We start from the raw sequence: 23,530 nt of genomic DNA on the forward strand, positions 1-23,530 counted from the left end.
TCTTTAATTAAACTTGGCAAAGCCTCTTTGGATGATATCATGAATCAAGTTATGGATTACCCCCGAACCAAGCCAAGTCTTAGTGGCCCTTCTCCTGGCATAGGTACATTCTGCACTGTTCTCAGACCTGGGCTCCAAGCAGCCTATTATACCTCACTAGGTCTCTGAGGCCAGCTCCTTTCTTATCTTTTATCTCCCTACAGATAGGAATTTTAAAACCAGGATAAAGCCATAATTCTTCCTTGCACTGTGAAAACACAGAGCTACATATAAATTAAAAATAAAATGTTAAAACGAACAAATAGATGTGTGATGAATGAGCCAATGAGGAATAAGTTGCGAATTTTGAGTCAGACCTTTCAGATCCGAAAGAGAGGGACATAAGGCAACGTGTGGTTTTCCAACAGAGAAATGACGACTATGGGAGAAGGGACCACTATTTCTGCCTTATATTCTCATGTAGCTTTGGAAGACATCATTCCATCTGAGCACACACTACCAGAGTAATTCACTTCCTTTAGCTGGGTGAGAGAGTCATAGTAACAGATACATTTTCTTTTGTAGCTTTTTAAAAAATATTTTATTTGTAACTGTGTGTGTGTGTACACGGGCGTGCACTTTTGAGTATTGTGCTTGCAGTAGCCAGAAGAGGCCATCAGATCCCTTGGAATGAGAGTTAGAGGCAGTTGTGTGCTGCTTGTGGGTACTAAGAACTAAACTCTGGTCCTCTGGAGGAAGAGTTTGTGTTCTTAACTAGTGAGCCGTCTCTTCATTCAGCCTTATTCTCCGCCCCCTCATGTAAAATAAGTTAGATCAACTCTACCTGATAAAAATATAAGGCGAGCTATTTGTTACACTTAAAATTTTTAAGTAAGCCACTTAAAAATATGAAAAGGAATAAAGGAATTTATTTTGACAAAACATTTAAACTCAACATATCTAATTGAGATAATTCTCAAAGAAAACTAACATAAAAATTAATCATGTGCATTTTTTACTGCTGTTATATTGTCTTTGAAATCCAGTTTACATTTTATACTTACAACAAACCCAGATTCAAACTAGAAGCCTTCCTGGGACTCAGTAACCAGGTGGAGCTGGCAGTCCCTGGGCTGGGCAGCAAAGAGAGGAGACAAAGCTAGTAGGACTCATCTGATGTCTGCCCCTGGGTTTCGGATGGCTTCCGCCTTTCCCTACGACTCCTAATCACTTATCCTGACATCTCAGCTCTTATAAAAGTACCATTTTTATATGTCACCCAAAACTCATTTCTGCAGCTTAGCCATGTTTTAAATGAAGCAACAAACTGTGGGCTCATTCCCACTTCGCAGCGGAATGGGTCACGTGACTGCTGTGTTTTCAGGCCCTAACCACTACCCCAGCCTTTAAGGACAGCTCTCTGTGAATCCCATGGCCATGGCTTCCATCTCACGGTCTTCTTAGCCATCACAACAGGGTGCTTCAAACAGGAGAAACAGCTCGCTGAAGTCCCGAGGAGCCAGCCTGCTGCTTCTATACTATGTGGTCCCAATGGCTCCCTGGGGTGACAGAGAGGTTAGGTCTCCAAGGGAAGCTATTTCCACAACTTGAAAGAGATTTTTGGTTCTCTGCCAAAGGCAGGAGAACCTTTTAAAAATAAATCAATTCCTCCTTTCCAAAGAACAGCCATGGAAAGCATGTACGCTGGATCAGATACCACAGCTGAGAAAATGTCACCATCGAAGCCAAGAACAACTGAGCCCCACCCCCAGGGCCCCATAGACCCTCACGGAGACTCATAAAAAACAGCTGTCTCTCCCCCAGTTCCTCCCCGGCTCTAACTGCATGCACTGCTTCTTGCCTTAGGAAACACACAAAGCAATGCCCCAACAACTAAGAAATTGTATTTCTGTCCTTTTGTTTGTTTTGGTTTGGTTTTTTGTCTCATGTTTTGTCTCTTCCTCAGCACCCTCATTCTTATTTATGGATTTAGTCATGTGGAAGTTTCAACGCACGAAAACTCTCTTGGATCCTTTCTGACCCCTCTTGCTCTGCTCCCATTGTATCCTCCCAGTCACTCCACCGTCTCACCCTCCACACCTACTGACTAGAGGAGGGACGTATGGCCAGAATATACTGTGAAGAATCAGAAAATGTGATGCGGAGTCCCTTGATTTTAAAGTAGTTTGTGTCAATGGAGGTGATAAATTTGAAACTGTCTTGCTTAGCGGAGGTCTTGTGATCGAGGTTGCACTGTAGGAGAGATAGGTATGGTCTGGGACAAAGCAAGGGGAAACAGTGATGGCACATTTAAATAAGAAATGTCTAAGATGTGTCCGTGGGTTTCTGCACGTAGGAATGTATTTTGTATGTGTTCTTGTGTATATGTCTTTTTGTTTATGTCTTCTTATCTCTATCCATAGAAAGGGCAAGAGATACATAGTGGCCAACAGCAGTGAGTTCATTGAGACCTTGATTCTTACGTGGCCTCTGCAGAACTCTTTCCTGGATAAATGGGTGTTCAAGACAGCAGAGGAGAAGAAGCAAAGTGGCCTGAGACAGCCTGGGCTAAAAAGCTTGAAAGCACTTAAACAATAGCAAGAAACACATGAAGAGCTTATCAAGGCTTCAACTGGCTAACACCTACCATCGATAGGATAAGGAGGGAGTAGAGAGAGCTCAGTCAGTAAAGTGGTCGCCTTTCAAGCAACAAGACCTAAATTCTAACCCCAGATCATGTTTAAAAGCAAAAGCAAAAAAGAACCAGGCATGGTGGCCCATGCTTTGTGATCCCAGTGCTGGGGAGGCAGGGACAGGCAGAGTCCTGGGGCTTAGTCAGAGAGAGAGAGAGAGAAAGAGAGAGAGAGTGACTCTGTCTCAAAACAATAAAGTGCATGGCTTTTCTTGGTGACTTTTTCCATTGCGATTCCATTTCCAATCACTGCTAAGTGATCTAGAGCTGGTCAACTTGACTGTCAATATTAATCAGTCCCCACAAGACCGCCCCTTTAGCTTAACACCAAAACATGTCTAAACCACAAGCTTCTACTCATTGTCTTCTAGGCTTAGGGCCATCCATTAATGCAAAAATGCATTCTCCAGGCCAACTTCAGAGCTTGCATCGTCTTTAACAGGCCTTTTAAATGTCTTTTTTGTTTTGTTTTGTTTTTCAAGACAGGGTTTCTCTGTAGCTTTGGAGCTTGTCCTCGAACTAGTTCTTGTAGTCAGGATGGCTTCAAACTCACAGAGATCCACCTGCCTCTGCCTCTCAAGTACATGCGCCAGCACCTCCTGGTTCTTTTAAATGTCTTAAGTGCATATCTCAGCTGAGACTGGAGGCAATCACTTGACTATGAGTGCCTATAACTAACTAACAAACTTACATCTTCCTATATATCATGGCACAGAATTAGCGATCCCACTCCAGGGCAAGAAATGGTCACACAAGGAATGATCAGATTAAAACGAGACCGAAGGCCAGCAGAGAAAGCAACAAGATCATGCAGCTCCAGGTCTCTAGGCTCTGAGGACTTGGGTAGCCCCATCTCTCCATCTCTACATAATGTAGCACACATATACTCTTGATCTGGCTTCATTTTGTGCCTTCAGCTTTCCTCAGCAGAAGTATCATGGGCCTAGCACATTTTACATCCTCTGGTCTTCGTTTCAACCTGGGCTTCATCCTCATAGGTTTACGCAGTGGCCTTTCGAGGTATCCTTGCAGAAAGTCTAATCCTGCCACACATTGCCTGGCCTGAGGGTCTCTCTGAAACCATGGAACAAGACTCAGTGACATCTTTCACTTGCAGCGATGACCCTGTTCTGCTGCTTTGCACCCCAGCAATAGCAACCTCTGAATCCTTTGGTGGCTCAATGGCAAAATCACTTTTTTAGCATTGATTTGAGAACAGGAAATCTCTGCTGTGGCATTATCACTTTGGGCTTTCTCATTCCTCATTTGACCTAAATTTGCATTTTTGTAAGTGGGAGCCCTTTTTGGGTCTTGCCTTCAGGATACCTCCTACCATCCCCAAAGTATCAGGTTTCTCTTTAACAACTGGTGATACTTTCTTATCTCCACTCTCCTTAGTGGAATTTTAAATTTTAAACACAATTTCCTCACTAAAACTTCCTTTTTTTTTCTGTTTTGCTCTCTCAGTGTAGATCTAAATAAGAACACTGGGAAGTAGTCAGGCCATGGTCTCAATTACATACTGTTTTGAAATTTCTTTTACCAAAGAAAACGGTGCAGAAAAAAAAATGTGTACCAAGCACTAAGCAGAACTCTTTCTTTCTTTAAAACAATTTATTTTTATTTTATGTGCATTGATGTTTTGCCTTCATATATGTCTGTGTGAGGGTGTCAGATCCCCTGGAGCTGGAACTACAGACAGTTGTGAGCTGCCATGTGGTTGCTGGGAATTGAACCCTGGTCCTCTGGAAGAGCAGTCGGTACTCTTAACCATGGAGCCATCTCTCCGGCCCGCAGAACTCATTTTTGTCATTATTCTTTAAGCAATGCAGTCTAAGTTGCATCTAGACCATGTGTGCCGTATTGGGTAAGCGACAGTGGGTAGACTAAAGTGTACGGAAAGACGCAGGCCATGCTTCAGTTACAGCAGAGATTTGGGCATCTGTGGATTTGGGTGTCTGTAGGGGATTCTGATTTCTCTAGAGAACCTTGGACATGATGAGTACTTGATTTCCGCATTAACCAAAAATCTTTAGACAAATAGCTGAGCTCGAGCACTGTGCTACTGTCCCATGTTCTTCTGCCCACAGCACACTGCCCTCAGACCTGTCCTTCTGAAAAGCCAGGACTAATCGTTTCCCCTTTGGTGGCCCCTGGGCATCTCACCCGGAGTTAACCTCTATCCCTGCTTCATGATACCCCTGGGACAGCCTAAGGGACAGAGAAGGAAAGTTCTCTTTGGTCCTTTCTATATCAGGCTCAGAGGTTATAATTAGTAGTTGTGTGGGGAGTGAGACAGAATGCACAGGGAGAGCAGGGAGGAGAGGAAGGCCATAAAGTCTGGGAATGCTCCAGAGTCCCTAGGAGATGTGTAAGTGACAAAGCCCAGTCCTTGGTGTGTGCGTGTCTGTGGAGGAATCAACTCTTCAGTTAAGAGCACTGTATCTTCTTCCAGGGTACCCAGACTTGATTCCCAGCACCCACATGGCAGCTAACCACTGCTTGTAATTCCAGTTCCAGGAGATCTAACGCCCTCTTCTGGCCTCCTTGGGCACTACACTCACATGGTACACAGACACACTTGCAGGGAAAACACTCAATCATATAAAATAAATATATAGGAAACAAATATTTTTACAAGATTTCTCAGCAAAGTTAAGATTAATCTCCAGAAATTTTTATTTTATTTACAAAATGTTATTTTTTAAGCAAGAAGGAATAAAGGATACCTTTACAAAATGACCCTAATCTTGTGAGTTCCCAGAATAATTCTTAATATAATTCTCTAATTCTAAAAATCTCCATTCCTTAAATAGGCAAAGTTCAGACCAACTGGTCCAGCTCCTTTGTTTATAAACAAGGAAGCAAGATTACAGCAAGGCAGTAACTCGGCCAAATTACCCCACTTTATAGCCACAAAAAGGCACAATTACAGTTCCCACTGTGCTCTCTGAACAGGATTCAGGAGGATCAGTGAAGACCAGCACAGGACAGACCTGCATGTAGGTCCAAAGGCTCTGGGGTGACGGAACACCCTGATTAGATCTTTCAAAATTGAGGCTGTTGTTGAAGCGTTAAAAGGATTTTAGTCACAGTGATTAAATTTTAAGCTATTGATGCTTATGTTAAACTTAAGAGATCAAATTTACTTTGCATTTTTCATATAGAAAAAGGATTTTAATATAGAAGAAATGGGATTTGTGTAATTGTGCTGAGATAAGCTTAATTCACATTTTAGGAAACACTTGAATGTAATAGAAAATTAGCAGTGAGATTATCCCTCCTATTACATGTGTCAGGCACACTCCCCAGAGTTAATCGTGTCCACAATTGCTTGCTCCTTCATGAAAAAGTAATATATTTATATTAGTGCTGGGGACAGAACCTGGGGCCTTGCACACGCTGGTCAAGTACTCCAAACTGGGGACATTCCCAGCCATCATCTTAGTGTTGCCATTTGAAAGCAAGTTCTCAGACTTATTAAATTGGCTGTGAACTCAAGTTGTAAACCAGGCAGCCCTTGAATTCATGATTCTCCTGCCTCTGCTACCAGCCCGGCTCTTGTCACTTCGTACACGTGCACTCAGTCCAGCTTCCTTTCCTCATGCCTGCTATGTTGTGTAATTGTTATTGTCAATTGGACACAACCTAGAGTCACCTGGGGAGAAGGAACATCAAGGTCAGACTGGCCTGTGGTCACGCCTATGGGGGAATGTATTGATCAATGATTGATATGGGAAGGTCCAGCCTACTGTGTGTGACAGCATCCCTAGGTAGGTGGACCTGAGATGACCAAGAAAGCTACCTCACCATGAGCCAGGGGATGAGAGAGAGAGAGAGAGAGAGAGAGAGAGAGAGAGAGAGAGAGAGAGAGAGAGAGCACCAGCGGACAGCATTCCCTCATGGCTCCTCTTCAGGCTCTGCTTGAATCCCTGCTCTGACTTCCCTCAGTCCTCGTTGATGGACTGTTACCTGGAAGTGTGAGCTGCAACACTTTTCTTCCCTAATTTGTTTTTGGTTAAAATGCTTTATTATAGTAACAGGAAGCATATTAGATTGCCGGCTATATTCTGATGGTCATTCTCTACAGATGCAGTCCCCTCGTGCTCTTAAAAGCAAGCATTGAGTACCCCAACTGAAATGGGTCCTTTTTATATCACTGTCAGAATATACTCCAGTTTGATTTTATCATTCCTGGCTCTGGTTACAAGCTCATGGTCATGCTTTGTTTGTTCTGATTTGGAAAATAAATCCCTAGTACTGCCCAGCAAGTTTAGTTCTCTCTTAGGAAAATGGAAGAAGAATCATTCTCTACTCAGCCGTGCCCATCCTGTTCCACAGAAAGCTCTTCAGTCCTCTCCCTGTGCTTGTGGTGCTCTTGGTCCTTTGACTACACACACGCTGGTGGGAACATTAATGGAGACCGCACTGGCAGGGGCAGCCATGGAAGGTGGGCAGGTGTCAGTTAGTAAGAAAGGAATTCAACAAGTGGACTTGGAACTTAGGTCTCGAGACAACCTGCATTACATCACTGGCTGTCTTCACAGTCAAACTTTCTGGGAGATAACCCTGCCAATGGCCCTGACCCATGCTTGAGAGGCATGAAGGAAGTGTAGTTGTGAGAAGCTTGCCTGGCTATCAAGCCCCCAGGGCTCTATTCAGCCCTGGTGGGTGACTTTGGAGAAGTTACTTAACTTCTGTCAACCTCAAGGTCTATGAAGTACCTGGGAGAATCCACCTAAGAAGATCCAGAATCTGGCTCATGAGCCTGGCATGGACTCACTCTTATCCCAGAATGTATAGGGTCCTTGTGGTAGTTGGAATGTAATTGGTCCCCATAATCTCATAGGAACTCAATCTCATGGCACTGTTAGGAGGTGTGGCTTTGCTGGAGTGGTACTGTGGGGGTAGGCATTGAAGTTTCCTATGGTCAGGACACCACCCAGCGAGTCAGCTGACTTCCTGTTGCTACTTCGCCAGCACCACATCTGCCCGCCTGCCATCATGCTCCCCACCATGATGACAATGGACTGAATCTCTAAAACTGTAAGCAAGCCACCCTAATTAAATGTTTTACTTTATAAGAGTTTCCATGGTGTTTGTTCACAGCAATAGAAACCCTGACTAAGACAGAAGTTGGTACCAGGGACTGGGTTATTTCTGTGATAGGCCTGACCATGTTTGTGTTTGGAGGAATTTGGACTTCGGTACTTTGCGTTATGAGAGCAGTGGATGCTTTAGGTGCTGCTTAACGGGCCGTGTTATTAGGAGCATGGAAGACAGTGGTGCTGAGCGTGATCTGATGAACTATGTGGGGCTCTTTCAAGAGGTTTCAGAGGAGAATTTTAGTATGTTACCTAGGACCCAGCCATGATAAACTTAATAGAGGCCTGAGTCTCAGTATTTTTCCCTAAGGCAATACCTGGTTGCAAGAAAGACCATAAACTGAGATTACCCAGACACCACCCAGAAACAGACTATCCAAAGGAAATTCCTAACGTTCCAACCATTGTAGATAGGATCACCTGCCAACACACATTCACCAGGACACCCCTAGACAAATGTCAGCCAATCAGGAGTCCTGAGCCTTAGAAATCCCTCACCCCTCCCCCACTGCTTTACTACTATAAAAACCCGCCCTAACTGAGCTTGCAAACTTGTGTAGAATAAAATGTAGAATAAAAGCTCTTTGCTTTTACATATGGAACTCAGTCTCCTTGTTGGTTTTGGGGGGACTTCGTGGATCTGGGAGCAACAATTTTAACTGTCAACACAATCTAGAATCACCTGGGAAGAGCAACCTGGGAATTTCCTGGATCAAGATGGCCAGAGGGCAAACCTATGAAGGATTTCTCTTAATTGAGTTAAGTGAGGTGGGAAGAACCACTTTGAATATGGGTAGTTGGGCCCTGGACTGTGGATGAGTTAACAAACAAAGCTGCCTAGTACACATGTACACATTCATCTCTCTCTGCTCTAGGTTGTGCCTGAGATGTGTCAAGTCCCCATTCCCTTGACATACTAACAGTGACCTGGAACCGTGAGCTGACATAAGCCCCTCCTTCCCTGAGTTGCTTTTGGTCAGGCTGGTTTTTAATAACAAAAGAAGTAAAACCAGGACAATAAATAGCCAGTCATACAAAAGATTAGGAAACCAGAGGTGCTTAAAAAAATCAGAAAGGTGGTGCACGCCTTTAATCCCAGCACTCGGGAGGCAGAGGCAGGTGGATCTCTGTGAGTTTGAGACCAGCCTGGTCTACAAGAGCTAGTTCCAGGACAGGCTCCAAAACCACAGAGAAACCCTGTCTCGAAAAACAAAACAAAACAAAAAAATCAGAAAAACCAATTATCTTCCTGTACTTAATAAATGGTATGCTCACACACGGGCAAATGGTTTCTAACCAGACACTATAAATGGTCAAGTTAGACAAAGGCATCCATTTTTTAGGAATTATTATTTTAGAATTATAGGAAGAACGTATCAAGATATTTTAAAAATTGATTTAGGAAAAATACAAGGCAATTGATAAATGTGAAAACTAGTTTATATTACTTTAGAGTGTTCTAAATTGTGCCTGGCACAGTTTAGGGGTCAGAAATTCCAATCAATAATTTGATTCCTTTGGATCTATTACTATATCCCATTTAAAACAACCCTTCTGTAAGCCATTGCCTTGAGAAACGACTTTAATGCAGAAAGAAAGTGTTCTAGAGTCTTTTGCCTGAGATACGCTCATTTAAATTCACTCTGGGCAGGACTCCAAACTAACCCTAAGCAGGAAATTTAACCCTTGGCTTGTGTTCACCAGGAAATCACTGGGGTTCAGAGAAGACAGCCCTGTGGAAAGCACTGACCCAATAACCATCAGCAGCCACCACCACCTACCACCACCAGCACCCACCAGCACCCACCAGCACCTACCACCACCCACCACCAGTACCCACTAGCATCCACCAGCACCCATCACCACCCATACCCACCAACGCCCACCAGCACCCACCACCAGCACCCACCAGCACCCACCAACCACCACCGCATACCAGCTCCAAGCAGAACAGCTCTATCCCAGGAGAAGCAGCTGTAAAGAGTTTGGGGCTAACATGGATTTCACCATCATCATGGATATTTCTGTTTTCATTAAATATTATTCATTAGCGAGGAGAGTTCACATGTTCTTCATGTTTAAGATGATAATAAATTATATTAAATAATTATCATCTCCCACAGTCATTTGTAACCAGGTTGTCAAAGTATTTTAAGGCAACTTTATGGAAGAAATGAATGTATCCCACGTTATGTAAATTACTGCTTCAGTGTTCAAGCACAGCTTGATCGTCACTGATCCTCATTCATCCTCACTCGTCAATCAGGCTTAAAGGGCTGCGGGGTTTAGCTGTACTGAAAAATACAGAGAAAGACACTCGCTATCATCTTATTCTTTATTTCCCAAACTCACACACATCAGCGACAGTCGTGTTCCTCCTAGGGAAAGCATGGATTCATCTAAACCTCTGTCTGGGATTCAGTGGAGAATTTGTTGTTCTTACAGCAGGTAGAACTCCAAGTTCTCAGTAAAAGTATACCATGTGGTTTTTAATATCCAAGGGGACATGGGAAGCAGGGCCCTAAGGTTAACATTTAACTGAAAACCAGCAACTCTGGGCCGCAGCCCAAGTCAGAACATTGGCCTTGCTGTTCCCAATGGTTTGCAGAACCCGACTTTTCAAACTGGATGAGGAAATGGGACAGAAAAATATATTTAAACAGATGTTTTAGAAATTAGAAAAAAAGATCTTAAAATACCCTAAGCCCTGAGAAACTGTCCTGCTAAAATGTGACATTAATTCACTGTGTTCCCTTAACTGTGCCTGGCTTCCTCACAGAAGTTTTTAGCCATTTCTCAGAATCTGAGACCAGGGACTGTAGACGGAGGTCACATAGATATGTATGCGTATTTGTATGTAGGCACATTGTGTGTATGTGTGTGCATGTGTGTACATGTATGTGTGTGTGTGTGCATGCGTGTGTGTTTGTTGGTTAACAGTTAGGAAGACTTTGAGTTCAGCAATTGCTTCTCATGAGAGGTTGATGCTCCCTGATGGGAAAGTCAGCCTCCCTTTAGAGACTCTGTGCCCTAGATTGCGCATCTAGAGATTCTACTTACTTAAGTGTTTAGTTAAGTCAAGCACAAAGAAAACCTTAACTGACTTTTATTTCACAGTGATGAAGTCTTCCCTTCATTTCTTATTGATGGAGTTCTATTTGCCATTTCTTGGGGTGCATGTGTGTTTCCATTGCTGGGAATTTCCATGAGTTTCTATGAGCTTCCCTATTGTGGAATAATCCTTCTGTACACTGTTTGAATACGTTGCTATGATTGGTTTAATAAACAAGTTGACTGGCCAATAGCTGAACAGGATGAAGTTAGGCGGGAAGCCAAACTGAGAATGATGGGATGAGGAAGGGTGAAGTTGGAGGAGCTACCAACCAGACACAGAACAAGTGGGGCACATGAAATGGGATAGAATAAAAGCCACAAATCTTTGGGCAGCACATAGGGTAAAAGAAATGGGTTAAGCTGTAAGAGCTAGTTAATAACAAGCCTGAGCTATTGAGTGAGCATTTGTAATTAATATTAAGCCTCAGAGTAGTTATTTGGGAAGAGGTGGTCAGAACAGGACAACTCTGCCTACATTTCCCCTTACTTCTTAGTTCTTAACTCTCCTTTTAAAAACCTATTATTTATTTGTGGTTATGATGAGTTCTCACTGGAGGCACATTACAGGAACCTGGTACACTGCAGTTCCTATGAGCCAGAGGACAGGGAAGCAGCTGGGACTGACTTCCAGGGGCGGTGGCCACCTTCCCTAGTCCTAGGAAGCAATGAATCTAGAAGCAAAGGGCTAGTGAGAAGGAAGGTGGATTGTCCTTTAGGAGGCTCAGCTTCTAACTGTCCATGGCCGTCTGCAAACCTCGAGGAAAAAGACATTTGATGACCTGTGATGAGGGCTTCCATGCTCATAATGCCACAGGCAGCAGGAAGCACGGAGCTCTTCTGGTTTCTCTGAAAAGTCAAGAGGAAGATGAACAAATGCCTGTGGACTGTTTAGTCCTAGAATGATACCTTTTAACATGTTTGTAAAACAAAAGGCCCATCAACATAGTAAACACATACATGTGAACCATGTCTCTAAAGTATGTGAGCTTTCAGAAAGTAATCAGGACTATCTCTTAATGTCAAAAACAAGTTGGTTAAAAAAAGGAGCAACATAAAATAAAGTTCTTTACTAAGCATTCTTTCCAACACTAGGCAAAGATTTCGACAAGCCTGAGATACAGTGATCTCACCAGCATTCAGAACTCTCTCAAACAGCCTTGAATTCATTTCCACAGACTTGTAAGCATTCCCAGCTATGAAAACACACACATACACACACCCAAACAACACACAAGCACATGTACGCACACACACACCACACACAAGCACATGTACACGCATAACAAGAAATGAAAAATAGAGATGAATATTCATCAATAAGAAATGGAGAAAAGGTTTTATACTGTGAAATGAAAGCTAATTAAGGCTTTCTCTGTCCCTGGTTTAACTGAGCAATTATTTCAAGTTATCCGGTATTTTGTTAAAAAGATAGCACAGAGCACCTATCTACTATTTTTTTCTTTTTTTTTCCTGTCAATTTCTTTTTTTTTAATTTTTTTATTGAAAAAAAAATTTTCCGCCTCCTCCCCGCCTCCCATTTCCCTCCCCCTCCTCCCGCCCCTCTCCCCCTCCCCCCACTCCTCTTCTCCTCCCTCTCGAGCCCCAAGAGCAGTCAGGGTTCCCTGCCCTGTGGAAAGACCAAGGTCCTTCCCACTCCATCCAGGTCTAGGAAGGTGAACATCCAAACTGCCTAGGCTCCCACAAAGCCAGAACATGAAGTAGGATCAAAACCCCATGCCATTGTCCTTGGCCTCTCGTCAGCTCTCATTGTCCACCATGTTCAGAGAGTCCGGTTTTATCCCATGCTTTTTCAGTCACAGTCCAGCTGGCCTTGGTGAGGTCCCAATAGATCAGACCCACTGTCTCAGTGGGTGGGTGCACCCCTCATGGTCCTGCCTTCCTTGCTCATGTTCTCCCTCCTTCTGCTCCTCGTTAGGACCTTGGGAGCTCAGTCCGGTGCTCCAGTGTGGGCCTCTGTCTCTATCTCCATCCATCGCTAGATGAAGGTTCTATGGTGATATGCAAGATATTCATCAGTATGGCTATAGGATAGGGTCATTTCAGGTTCCCTATCCTCAGCTGCCCAAGGAAATAACTGGGGACATTGCCCTGGCACCAGGTAGCCACTCCAGGTTCAAGTCTCTTGCCAACCCTTAGGTGGCTCTCTTAACTAAGATATGTGCTTCCCTGCTCACCTATCCAACCTTCCTTTATCTCCAATCATCCCGTTTCCCCAAGTTCCCCCCATCCTCTCCTTCACACTTTTCTCTCCCCATCTCCCCTTACCCCCATCCCACCCCACCCCCAAGATTCCAATTTTTTGCCCGACAATCTTGTCTACTTCCCATAGCCAGGAGGATAACTATATGTTTTTCCTTGGGCTCACCCTCTTATTTAGCTTCTTTAGGATCACAAATTATAGACTCAGTGGCCCCTATCCACGGCTAGAAACCAATTTTTTTTCTTGAGATAGGGAATTGTGTAGCTGAGGCTGGCCTGGAACTTGTTATGCAACCCAGGATGGCCTCAAACTCATAATCCTCCTCCTCTGCTTCCCAAATGCTGGGGTCGCAGGCTTGTACCCGCACAGCCAGCCCAACCGATTTTTCATTTTATGTCCTCAACATGGTACTACTATTACAGCTTCATATTTGGATTCATAACTAGCTCACAGAGAAAGTTATTAGAATTAATAACAGACAACAGAGAAACATTAAGGAAAGGATGGAAGAAAATGACCTAAACAAATAATAGAATAAACAAGAAACCCATTTTTGGTTCCAAGTTTGCCCATTAATCCACTTACATCACTTAGGGGCAATTTAATTTGGAAAGCATTTATTTTACTTATGTGCCCTGCACACAGGGAAGGCCACACTGTTGATTAGCGTTACCACTAAATATCATGTGTACCTAGAACTTCAAAGTGCAGTCTTTCTTTCAAAATTTGGTACTTTCTTTCTTTTATTTGTTTAATTTTATGTACATTGGTGTTTTACTTGTATGCAGGTCTGCTGTGTAAGGGTGCCATCTGGTAGAACTGGAGTTACAGACAGTTGTGAGCTGCCATGTGGGTGCTGGGAATTGAACCTGGGTCCTCTGGAAGAACCATCAGTGCTCCTAACTACTTTCCATCTCTCCAGCCCCTCAAAGTGCAATCTGATTTGGAAATGGTGTCACTGGGAGGTACTTAAGGTCATCCTCGATTAGAGAAGATTGAATAAGAGACAAATTTGAAAACAGACAAAGATGTGAGCACACAGATACACAGGGGCACTAGGTGCTGACAGACACAGAGACTGGAGGAACACATGGGCAAGCCAACACAGGTCACGGACTTCTAGTAACAGACTCCAGAGCAAAAGCAGGAAACGGATTTCTTCCCAGCATCTCCAGTTGGTACCAATTAACCTTAGTATTTGGTTGTAAGAGAATAATCTATTTTGTAGGCACCCTGACTGAGGTACATGTTCGCTGCACCCCGAAGAAATGAATACAGAGAGACAGACATGCAGAGAGGCCTAAGGAAAAGAGCAGAGACCAAGTGAGCAGGAGAACGAGATGGAATGTCAAAGCCCCATTCAATCTTTCTATTTAAAATATGAACTCAAAGCACGTTTAAGAGACCAGGAAGGAAGACCAAACAAAAACGGAAACCTAGAGTCTTGACTACCAAATCTGATTAGGGTTTACAAATGCCCTCACCAAGGGAAGCCACACTGGTTTGCACACGAGCCTTCTCACCAGTTGTTCTGATTATAATTCCACTCCCCAGCCCCAAGCTTCAGGCAGCTACTCTACTATGATGAAGAAACTGCAGTCCGTAGCCAGGGAAAATAACAGGAAGGAAATCACCAGGAGGCCATTCCCACCTCACTTCCTCTCCGAAAGTCTCTGAAATCGCCAAGGAAAGCCTGGCTTAAGGATGCTACCTAGGGTGTCAATGGACTGCACACTTTCAAAAGATACATGCACTAAAAAGCAATGGAGGTGTACATCAGCAGCAGCCATGCCCACAGCATCCCGAGTGGCTCAGCGTGCACCTCCCACATTTCTGCAAACTAGTTCACCCTACACACTTCCAGTATGACTGTTGGAAGTTGAAATTACAGTCAAGACATAGTTCTTCATATGACCTTTAAGCCTGTAAGGAAATTAGAAAGGAAAATCACCTTCATAATGGTAAATAAGAGAGTTGAACCAATAATGGGAAGGTATCAACAATTTGGTGCATATTGTATACTAAATAAAGAATTGCCAAGAAAGAATTTGAAATTCTTTAGATGCTTTGAAATTTTCTGCCTGACATAGAAGATACACATAAACAGAGGTACCACAGTTGCTGATAAAATTATCCATCCTAAAACTCATGGAGCTCTGCCCTGTTAGCATTGACATCATTTTTAAATAGATTCACAAGAGATTCGTTTGACACAGAATTGCTTTATCAACATGTCATTCATAATCCAGTACTGATTATTTGAAATAAAGACATTTTTTTTTTCATTTTTAAAAGTCAGGGCACTATGTAGCCCAAGCTGGCCTTAAACTAACAATCCTGTTCTCTCTCTCTCTCTCTCTCTCTCTCTCTCTCTCTCTCTCTCTCTCTCTCTCTCTCTCTCTCCCAGATGCTAGAATTATAGGCACCTGCCTAAAAACTCTTATTTCTAATCTGGATTCAGAATAAATCCAATCTGTTCCAAAGTAGCATAGGCAATTCTATTTGCCACTTCTGCCCCTCTTGCCTTTTCCCTTCATTGTTAGGAGATTTGTATCACTAAAGAGCAGTGGTGACAGAAGGCAAGTATTAGCTTGCCATGCTCACATCATGAGAGCACTTTCCTAGCTGGGACACCAGAACTGCTTCCATAAAATGTCACTTAGTTCCCAAGAAGGGCCAGCTCCCAACACAAACAACCCCCAGCAATTTCTGTCAGTAGTCTCCAGTGCATCAGTGAAAATATTTCCTACGACCAAGAATGTCTGAAAAGCTAGATGCTGTAAAGCCAGCATCCTCATTTCTCCACGGAGGCAAACAATGGGTCTCTCGACTCAAATGGAAAATGGAAAATGGCGTCTTCTTTTTCCAGTTCCTAAAATGAGCACACTCACCTGAGTTCCACATTCCCTGAACACCACATAACACCATTTCCTTCAAAAAATTTGTGGCAGACATAAGACCAACAGGACTAACTAAATCCATTAGATGCCCCAAAGTAGCTCTTCCAGTACTGAGTAAGGACCTCAAGTACTTGGCATTCAACCAAAGCACTTAGCAAAGCTTTTTGTTCAGACGTTCATTGACCCCAATAGGAAAGCGTACGTTCACAGCTAGAGCCAACCCTCCCAAACACCCAATAGGAAGGCGTACATTCACACATAGAACCAACTCTCCCAGGCACCCAATAGGAAGGCATGCATTCATACATAGAGCAACCCTCCCAAGCACCCAATAGGAAGACGTGCATTCGCACATAGAACCAACTCTCCCAGGCACCCAATAGGAAGTCTTGCATTCAAACATAGAGCCAACTCTCCCAGGCACCCAATAGGAAGGCGTGCATTCATACATAGAGCAACCCTCCCAAGCACCCAATAGGAAAGTATGCATTCACAGGTAGAGCCAACGCCCCCAAGCATGGTACCTTATTCTGCTCACACACATATTGTATTCTCAGGGTGTCCATTGCTCTGATCATGGCTTGCATGGCGGTGAATATGTTTTGGTAAACCAGCTTGGTGAAGCCTTTCCTGTCTTCATCACTGTAGCCAGACCCATGGATTATCCTCATTTGCTTGATAAAGGTGCTTTTCCCACTTTCGCCAGTTCCTGAGAGAAAACACAAGGAAAGAACAGTTAGTGGACGGACTCCCACCCTGAAACCCTGGTAGCGGAGTCCACACTGCGGGTTGGTGCAACGGGTTTGCAAAGAGTCTACCAGAAGCTTTATGAGGCAGTGCATCCCAAGCCCCAGGAAATGTCTTCCAATCTCCCTTTCCTCGAGTCTTTGAAATAAGAACCGTGTGTTTGACCGTCCTGAATACTGAGGCTTTGCTGCTCATATTGACGATGACTGTGATGGAGTCACGTCAGTGTGCAGGAAGGATCTAAGCAGCAGAAACACAGGATAGAGGAGGATAATTAACTTGCCAACATGTACTGGGTCCTTGCACAATGGAACACCATTCTCAGTGATGCCCAGCGTCTGTATGATTGCTGTTTCTCATATTCCAGTCTATATTTCACAAGGTCTCCAAAACTCCTAACAGCGGCCTGTGGCACCAAGAAGCAGAAATCATTGAACTATCCCATTGATCTTTATAGCACAGGGAAATCCAGACATGACATATAGAAAACAGGATGCCAAGATTCCATATTTCTCTCAGATTGAGATCCTGCTAGGAAGGTAGTAAAAATATTTATACAATGAATCTCAAACATTTTCTAATATTGTCTGTGATAAATGGAATCAACTATATGAGATCTTCATAGTTGATTTCCAAATCTACATGTTGCTTTAAAATTTTTATTAACAGTTTAGTTAATAAAGTTTCTAGTTGAAATGAAGGAAACTATCTCCAAACTAAAATTACTTATGCTATACCCTTTAAATAAATGTACTTTTCAAAATGCAAAGTACATCTCATAATTCGTTACAAAGAGAATAGTTATCTAGTAGTTTTTGTCAAAGGGGAATGTTATGTGAAAAACCTCAACTAAATCATAAAATTTGGCCATAACAAAGGTCAAAGATTATTTTTTCATGAAATGATTAATTAATTGTGACCCTCTATAGTGACTAACTTCCCATTGTCTCAACACCACACCCAGATGTACGATTGTCATCCAGTTCTATCATCTCTAGTACTTTATTGACTCTTAGTCAATAAAGTTGGGCATGTATTTTATTTTACACTTACTTATAGAGATGTGTTTTCCTGAGTAGAAGGCTAGAGTACATAACAGTTACCAACTTGATAAAAGTCAGCGACTTTTAAGCTTACATGGGCTTCCCTGCACACCTGACCAGGGCTCTGAAACTGTGATTAAGCCTGGAGCAAAGGCCCAGGCGACACAAAACTTTTAAGTGTGTTATGATTTTTCTGTTAGAAACAAACATCTAGAATTGGCTTCGTCAGATCACACACACTTGCCCTTCCATTTGTTTCTTCATTAGACCCTCAGTGCATTCCCTTCCCCTCAAGACAGACAGACAAAGGTGGGCAAGAAGGCCTGGTGGTGTGGGCCTCTGGCCCGCCCTCATACAGCTCCTCCCGGAGTCCTTCACATAGGTGATCCCTCTTCCTGGCCTTTACTCTTGGCCTTGCCTGCCCTTTCCTCCCTGATCAGGACGTTTAGCACTCAGGGAATACACCTACCCACAACTATGATGGATTTTCCCACATGAATTAAATTAAGCAAAATAGTCCCTCACAGCTGTTACCACAGGCTAGATTTAATCTAGACAATCTCTCACAGGTAAACCCGAAGGCCTGCCCCCTCAACGTCCAGTTAGTAATACTAACCATTACTCCAGGACTGACCTTCTTTGTGTATGGTACGCTACCTGGCATTTGGTGCCATTTTGGTACCATATTTATTAAGATAAATATTGAGCAGTGCTTGATGTCAGTTGTCTTCCTCTCTCGCTCTCCACCTAATTCTGTTCGTTTTGTTTGTTTGTTTGTTTGTTTGTTGAGACAGGGTTTTATCTGTGTAACAGCCCTAGTGTCCTGGAACTAGTTCTTGAAGACCAGGCTGGAGTTAAAGGCATGTGTGCCACCACTGCCCGGCTTCTCTCCAGCTAATTTTCCAAGTCAGGGTTTCTCACAGAATCGGCAGTCCCTGGAATTGGCTAGGCTAGCTGGTGGGCCAGAGTTCCACCTGCTTCCACCTGGCCAGCTCTGGGGTCTTTAATATTTACTTATTTATTATGTATACAATATTCTGTCTGCATGTACGCCTGAAGGCCAGAAGAGGGCACCAGACCTCATTACAGATGGTTGTGAGCCACCACGTGGTTGCTGGGAATTGAACTTAGGACCTTTGGTAGAGCGGGCAATGCTCTTAACCTCTGAGCCATCTCTCCAGCCCCCCAGCTCTGGGATCTTAGTCCTGTGCCACCATGCTGGCTTTTCACATGGGTGATAGAGACAGGAATTCAGGTTTTCAAACTTACACAGCAAGTGTTCCCCAGGTCCCTTCTTAATCATCTTTAACTGGACAGTTCAGTCCAGCCCTGTTAAATAATTCAGTGCTGTGCAATCAATTGCCAGACCCTTTCACTCCTACAAAACCAAGCCCCACCCCAGCCTTGGGAAACTCCCTTCCTTTCTGCTTGGTCAATCTGACTATTCCTGACACCTACCCTACATGAAGTTATATAGTCTTTGTTCTTTTGTGGCTGGCATATTTCAGGTAGCATCCTCAGGGTGTGTCCATATTACAGGGCACTCAGCCTTCCTTTTCTGAATAGCAAATTTCTGAATTTTTCAAATACAAGGTATTTCAAAAATCCACCAAAGTGCCTCTTATCTATACCACCCAACATATGGGAAAAGAGGATGCCAATTCTCTGTGCCCAGCCCTGTGCTCCAAGTGTGTCAAAGGATTCCAAACACATAGAGAAACAAAGACAAACCCTAGAAGGAGCCATACTCTGCTAGTCAATGACCTCTCCTGAGTGCTAACTGGATGCTGATATAAACAAATTTTAAGTGGTCACAGTGCTGGGGACTCTACCCAAATCATCTCCTTTCATCTTCGAAGCACTCTGAAATAAGGACAGCCGTATGCAGTAGGCAGGTGACAATCCTGGGCTGTAGACTGGTTATGGAATGTCCCCAAGCACACATAGTGACCGAGACCTGAACTTGATTCTCCTGGACTCCACTGACAGGTGCTACTATCAGAGAAGACGTGGCTCATAAGCCAAAGGACCTGGTGATACTGGCCTAATAAGGGCAATTTTTAAGTCCAGTCACACACTAAGTAAACCCCAGCCAAACCACCATCGTGCAGATACAGCCTGCCCAGGTCCTGCTGGTATGTGCTCAGAACCTTCTTGGGAAGCTCCCCATGGCCATGTGGAGTCAGGGTCAGTGCTTTTCTTTCTGCTATTCTGCTCTCGTATTAACTGGGTTCTCCTGTCTCCTCCCAAAGAACTGAACAAAAGCAGAGCAGAGTACAGACCCTTTTCCCAAAGTTTACTATCATAGCCTGGCCCAAAGTTCTCGGCCAGATCAGATCTCGATTCCCATAGAATTCTGGGGTGTGTGTCCTCCCCTCCCCCGGGGTTACAATATTCTCTTTAACCCAGCAGGGCTGAACTTCTGGTCTGGTGTCAGTTCATCCCAAACGAATGTTGGTAGTCCTGTGTTTTACAGATGAGGAAGCCAATGTGAACGTGGAGACTGTGTAACTGCTTTCAGCAAGCTGTAACTGTGACCTTGAAGCCAGAACACTCACTCCCGACAGCCAGAAATTCTGCTGCAAGATAAGGAAGCTCCCAGGAGCAGAGATCATTCTCTTACAGAAGGCCAAAGCCAGTCATAAATGTTTCAAAACGCCGCTGATTTCTTTCTCTGTATTTGGCCATTAAAAATATATTTAGAATAGTTTTAAGATTAAATGAAAAAGTGCTTAACAATATCATTATTTTAAAATACTCTTTAAATATTTGGTTTTAAACGGCAGTTATTCAGTTAAACACATGCACACACATACCCACACACACACGACAAAGTCACATGGGTTGGAGGCAAAGAAGAGATTGATGATGCTGATTACTGAAGGCCACGATGGAGAAAACAGAAATCATTTGGTGAGCATGCTCTCACTCTCACTGAAGCTGCCATACAACCCAGCTGATGCCATCCCTTTGCAGAGGAGAAACAAAGAATCATCAAGATTAAGCAGGTTGTTCAAGTTTGATAAGCACGCTAGTGTTGGCCTGGGTCTGCATCTAGGTCTGCATAGATGATCTTCCCATGACAGTTTGGTACTTTCCTAAACAAAGGGCCTCTTCCCTACACAAACTGATCCTCACCAGAAGAGGCTTGCGCTCTCAGAGGGCTGACCTGTCCTGGAGCTGAGAAGGCTCCAGCAGCAGGGGGCAGCAGGCAAGAGGGAGTGAGGGCAGGTAATGACATCTTGCTTTCTACAATGGCAACTGTGGCGAGCAAGGGCTGCAGGGACTGATGGGCTCAAGCCAAGGATCTGAGCTGATCCATTTACCTGCCCCAAACAGAAACTCCACCTGAGGGTTTCCCGCATTCATTCATTCATTCATTCATTCATTCATTCATTCATTCAGGGAAAATAAAAAGAACACCCAGAGGCCTGATCATGGGGATGGAACTACTAGTGGCTTTTCCTAGGTGGGTTTTAATTGAGGAGTGGGTGGCTTAGCTTTTCCCCCCTACTTTAGTCAATTACCTTCTAAAACATGGGTTTGGGCCCTTGGTGCTGGGCTAAATGTGTCCCTCCAGAATGAGCCTGCTGGGGCTCCTCCTGAAAAGAGAAGGAACCCACAGTTCACAGAAATTTTGGTCTAAACAGGGGCCAAGCATTTTGACTGGAAAGTGAGTTTTGGTGTCAGCTTACCAAGGATTCCCTCAGGTCTGATGAGGGCCTCCTCCCAGGCAGCTTTTCACCCAGACTCAGCAGGTAGCAACACAGAAGAGGAAAAGAATCAAGTAGCGGGTCCATTTTTAGCTTCAGTTTTCAATACAAATAAGGGAAACAGCACAGGGAATCGGCGTTTCTCCGTTTACTTTCCATTTTGGCATTTCCATATTTGAAAATAAAATCCAGTGATGGCTGCTAAGTAGAGTCATAAGCCACTAAAAGACATCCCAGCCAACAAAGAAATACCATTCTACACAACGGGTGTCATATATGGTGAACTATATCAAACATTCATGTACGTGACAGGCTCTAGGATTAAAATGAAACTGAAAAATCCCATCATGCTGTGTTGTCACTGTTTACGGCTCAGATAGGCTCAGATGCACACATACCACTGTGTTACAGTTGCCTGCAGTATTCAGGACAGTGGTATGTTGCATAGATTTACAGACTATACACACAGACTGGGCAGGTAGAGACTGTATCATCTAGGCTGGTGTAAATATGCTCTATTGTGTTTGCACAATGGCAAAACTGCCTAATGTGTTTTTCAGAACGTATGACCATCATTTAACTAGGCGTGTCTGTAGTTTTCAATTCTTCTCAGTGTCAAGAGCCTGCTTGTGTGAGCTGCTTTGCTTAGCCTCATCTCACGGCAGCTGCCTTCTGCTGCGGAATAATCCTTCTATCTACTGAGAAGATGTGTTGCTCTCATGGTTAATAAAAATCTGATCAGCCGACGGCTAGGCAGGATTTTCAGAGCAGAGAGAATGCTGGGGTGGAATCGGAGGAGTCGCCACGAGATGCAGAGCGAGCAGGATGGCAAGTATGTAGGTGAGGTAAACGGGCCTCAGGCAGCACACAGATGACTAGAAATGGGTCCATTTACGTTATAGGAACTAGTTAAAAACAAACTTAAGCTGAGTTTTGGTAATAAGAAGTCTCCGTATGGTTATTTGGGAACTAGGTCAGGAGAGAAAAGTTCGCCTACAGCCTTCCATACTAAGGTCAGTGAACTGCTGGCAAGATGCTCAGGCAAGTCACAGATTCACCAAATCTTTCTGTCACTGATTGCTGACCTCTTAGCAGGGGAGCATCGGAACCCCAAGTCTCTAGATGTGAAGCCACACTCTGGAGTTTTCCTCCCTTTTCCCTTTAAGTAAGAGCTTAACTCTCTTTGACCAGGGCACTCAGAACTGTGTAAACGAACATGCGTCTTTGCTGTTCCATCATAGCACATATAGCACAGCGCGTATAGATAATGCATGTTCTATTCTTCCCGCAGACTCCCTGCTGACTGTGGGTGAGGGTTTGGGGACCTCTGGCCTTGCAGAGCTGAGAGCTTTTATATAGTAGTGTTCATGACTTCACTGCCCAGTCATCTGAGTCCTAAGCCTCAGTCATGTATGTAAGACAATTATGATTCTGACATATCCATATAACACCTGTTCGATTACCTAATATTTTGTTTTATCTGTTGTTCAAATAAGTTTTTATGGACATGAAAACCCTGCATTGTGTGTGACAATCAAATTAAATATAATAAAACCAGTGACTTGGTAATATTCCAGCAGAAACAGCTCTCGTCATTCCAGTTATATATATACATGATTTTGTGAACCTCTTGTTGTAATACGAGCGGCGGGGCTGCGTCCCCGGCACCCGGCCGCCCGCATGGCTAGCTTATGCCCCGAAATAATTACACCGGAATTGTATTCTTTTAATCACTGCCTGGCCCATTAGTTCCAGCCTCTTATTGGCTAGCTCTTACATATTGATCTAACCCATTTTTAATATTTTGCGTAGTACCACGATCTGGCTTACCAGGAAAGATCTTAACCTGCGTCTGTCTGGAGTGGGAGAATCATGGCGACTCCCGACTCGGCTTTTTTCTCCCAGCATTCTGTCTGTTTACTCCACCCACCTAAGGGCTGGCCTATAAATGGGCCAAGGCAGTTTTTTTATTAAATGAAAGTAACTCCTCCATCAACCTCTCACAAAGGTTTATTC

General features: G+C 43.8%; 1 protein-coding gene across 1 annotated transcript in view; it reads right to left on the reverse strand.

The window, feature by feature from the left end:
* Positions 1-23,530, reverse strand: part of Gna14 (G protein subunit alpha 14) — a 142,919-nt gene that overhangs the window by 32,355 nt on the left and 87,034 nt on the right. Inside the window, exon 2 of the mRNA XM_057777998.1 lies at positions 16,536-16,720. Within this exon, the coding sequence (XP_057633981.1) occupies positions 16,536-16,720 (185 nt within the window). The remainder of the gene's footprint in view (positions 1-16,535; positions 16,721-23,530) is intronic.

The sequence above is a fragment of the Chionomys nivalis genome, chromosome 8, assembly GCF_950005125.1.
Source record: "Chionomys nivalis chromosome 8, mChiNiv1.1, whole genome shotgun sequence".
NCBI classification, from domain to species: domain Eukaryota; kingdom Metazoa; phylum Chordata; class Mammalia; order Rodentia; family Cricetidae; genus Chionomys; species Chionomys nivalis.